We start from the raw sequence: 2,138 nt of genomic DNA on the forward strand, positions 1-2,138 counted from the left end.
TGCCAAGCGGAGACGACGTATCACTGAAGGGAGACAGGGATCCTTCATACCCAGAGTCACTACAGCCATCCAACAGGTAGCTTGAGGCTTCAAGGCTATGACAAGAAGAAAGCAGATGAGAAAAGCCCAGTTCAGGCATGAAGCTGTCTACAGGTTCCTTCTTCACAGACACTGGGACTTCAGGGATGGCCTTGTCAGATGAAGAGAGATTTTCTTTCTCAATTTTCACTAGCATATTGGTTTGGTTGGCCACTTCAACAGGAATCTCCACTACCAGGGGTTTTGTATACACGTGATCAAACCTTATGAGTTCATTAATGGCTTCCAGCTTGGCTGATGGGGACCCCAAAGAGGGAGAGAGGGCGGCTGGTATGGAATTTGTTTCTCCAGAGATCTCTTCATCCAGCTTTTCCAGGCACGTTGACTCTGAATCAGCATATTTGAGAAACAACTCTGGGTCCAGACTGTCCAGAAAGCCCAATAGGACATCAGACTGCAAAATGAAAGACAGTTTATTACTGTTACAGCCAAACACCAAATGTGGCCTCGACTACCCTCCACGTGGAGGTTAATATACACTGATGCAATCACAGTTGTTTTACCAAGAATATAATCAAATACACGGTTAAGGCAGTTACCCATCTTACAGAAATTCACAGAATAGGCCAGGTTGGAAGGGACCACAGTAAGTCATATCTGGTCCAATTTCCCTGCTCAAGCAGAGTCATCTTAGAGCACGTGGCACAGGATTGCACCAGATGGTTCTCAACTGTCTCCAGCAAGGGAGACTCCACATCCTTTTGGGCAATCTGTGCCAGGGCACAGTCATTCTTTGCCCACAGCTTTTTTTGTAAGGGTACTGGCAATCCCCAGGGAATTATACATGTATTTGAGATTTACAGCCACTCCTAGAAGCTCCTTGAGATCTTGTACCCATCAAGTACAAACACCACAGTGCCTGCTGGCTACACAGAGCACAGACCAAAACCTGGCTTGGGCAGACCTGCACACAACTAAAGCTGTGGGGACTGGGTATTTTTACGTGGGTGTTGTTGAATTCCTGTACTCACTGGACACAGCCTAACACCGTTCTGATGCACAGGTATAGCACTCCAAGATTTGGAATTAATAGAAATCACTGAATAATTTAACATCAAAACATTACAACACTGATCTTAAATCTACAGTAATTCTGAATTCCATGGACAGTTTGTATAGGACTGGATGCTCACCTCAGAGTCTGAAGAGTCACTGCCATCAGAATCCATGTGGAAACTATCAGAAATGGTGACTGCTGGGCCTGCACCTGCTGCAGAGGAACACGTAGTCTGAGTGCTGCGGACTCAGCGGACCCGGTCACCAATCTGATTTCATCCACCTGGGATTCCTTCACAACCTGTACCAAGACAAAAACTCAGTCACTGCAAATGTTCTGGCAGGCACTACAGTACATGATCTTCAACATCATAATTCTTCTGCTAAGGCTTCCAACACAAAATTCCCTATTTGCTTGTTCTGTAGGAACCTGAAGGGAAGATAATTTCAAAGTCATCCACAGCTTCCCCACTTGCACATTTATTTTGACACTTCTAAATTAAAGGCTGACCCTCTCCACCACATCTGAGGCACACCTACGTGACTGTAACAGTTTCTACTTCACCTCTATAAGGTAGAAAACCAGAGAAAACTGTCTTAAACCAGCCTGGAGCTAGTCAGCTTTCTACCTCCCACGTTACCCATTTCCACTTGGCACCCGCAGAGTTTCAGGACAGCCTCCATATGGAGGACAAAGGTCTTTCCGGCATATCCCTGCCCACAGCCCCGAGACTGCCCCGGAACCGGGGCAGCTCTGCCCAAGGCGGGGGCGGACACGCCAGCAGCGCGGCTCACCTGGAACTCGTCACCCTCCTCCTCCGTCTTCAGAGCATCCAAACCCAGGCGGCAGCGGAGCTCCTGGTTCTCCCGCGCGAGGTCACACGTCCTTTCCCGCAAGAGCTGGTTCTCCCGCAGCAGCTTCTGGTTCTGCAAAGAGCCGTGAAGCAGGGAGGCCGCTCCCTTGCTCCCCCTCCTCCAGCCCCGTATCTCCGGCAGCCCCTTACCTCCTCCTCCAGCTCCACCACCTGCTGCTCCAGCTCTGT

At 49.1% G+C, this 2,138-nt stretch overlaps 1 protein-coding gene across 1 annotated transcript in view; it reads right to left on the reverse strand.

Moving 5' to 3' along the window:
* The window catches only part of XBP1 (X-box binding protein 1), a 7,398-nt gene that overhangs the window by 94 nt on the left and 5,166 nt on the right, over nucleotides 1-2,138 (reverse strand). Inside the window, exons 4-8 of the mRNA XM_031057460.1 lie at nucleotides 2,100-2,134; nucleotides 1,891-2,022; nucleotides 1,344-1,396; nucleotides 1,233-1,311; nucleotides 1-493 (exon numbers count right to left, since the gene is read on the reverse strand). Coding sequence (XP_030913320.1) covers nucleotides 1-493; nucleotides 1,233-1,311; nucleotides 1,344-1,396; nucleotides 1,891-2,022; nucleotides 2,100-2,134 — 792 coding nt within the window. The remainder of the gene's footprint in view (nucleotides 494-1,232; nucleotides 1,312-1,343; nucleotides 1,397-1,890; nucleotides 2,023-2,099; nucleotides 2,135-2,138) is intronic.

The sequence above is a fragment of the Geospiza fortis genome, unplaced genomic scaffold, assembly GCF_000277835.1.
Source record: "Geospiza fortis unplaced genomic scaffold, GeoFor_1.0 scaffold408, whole genome shotgun sequence".
NCBI lineage: Eukaryota > Metazoa > Chordata > Aves > Passeriformes > Thraupidae > Geospiza > Geospiza fortis.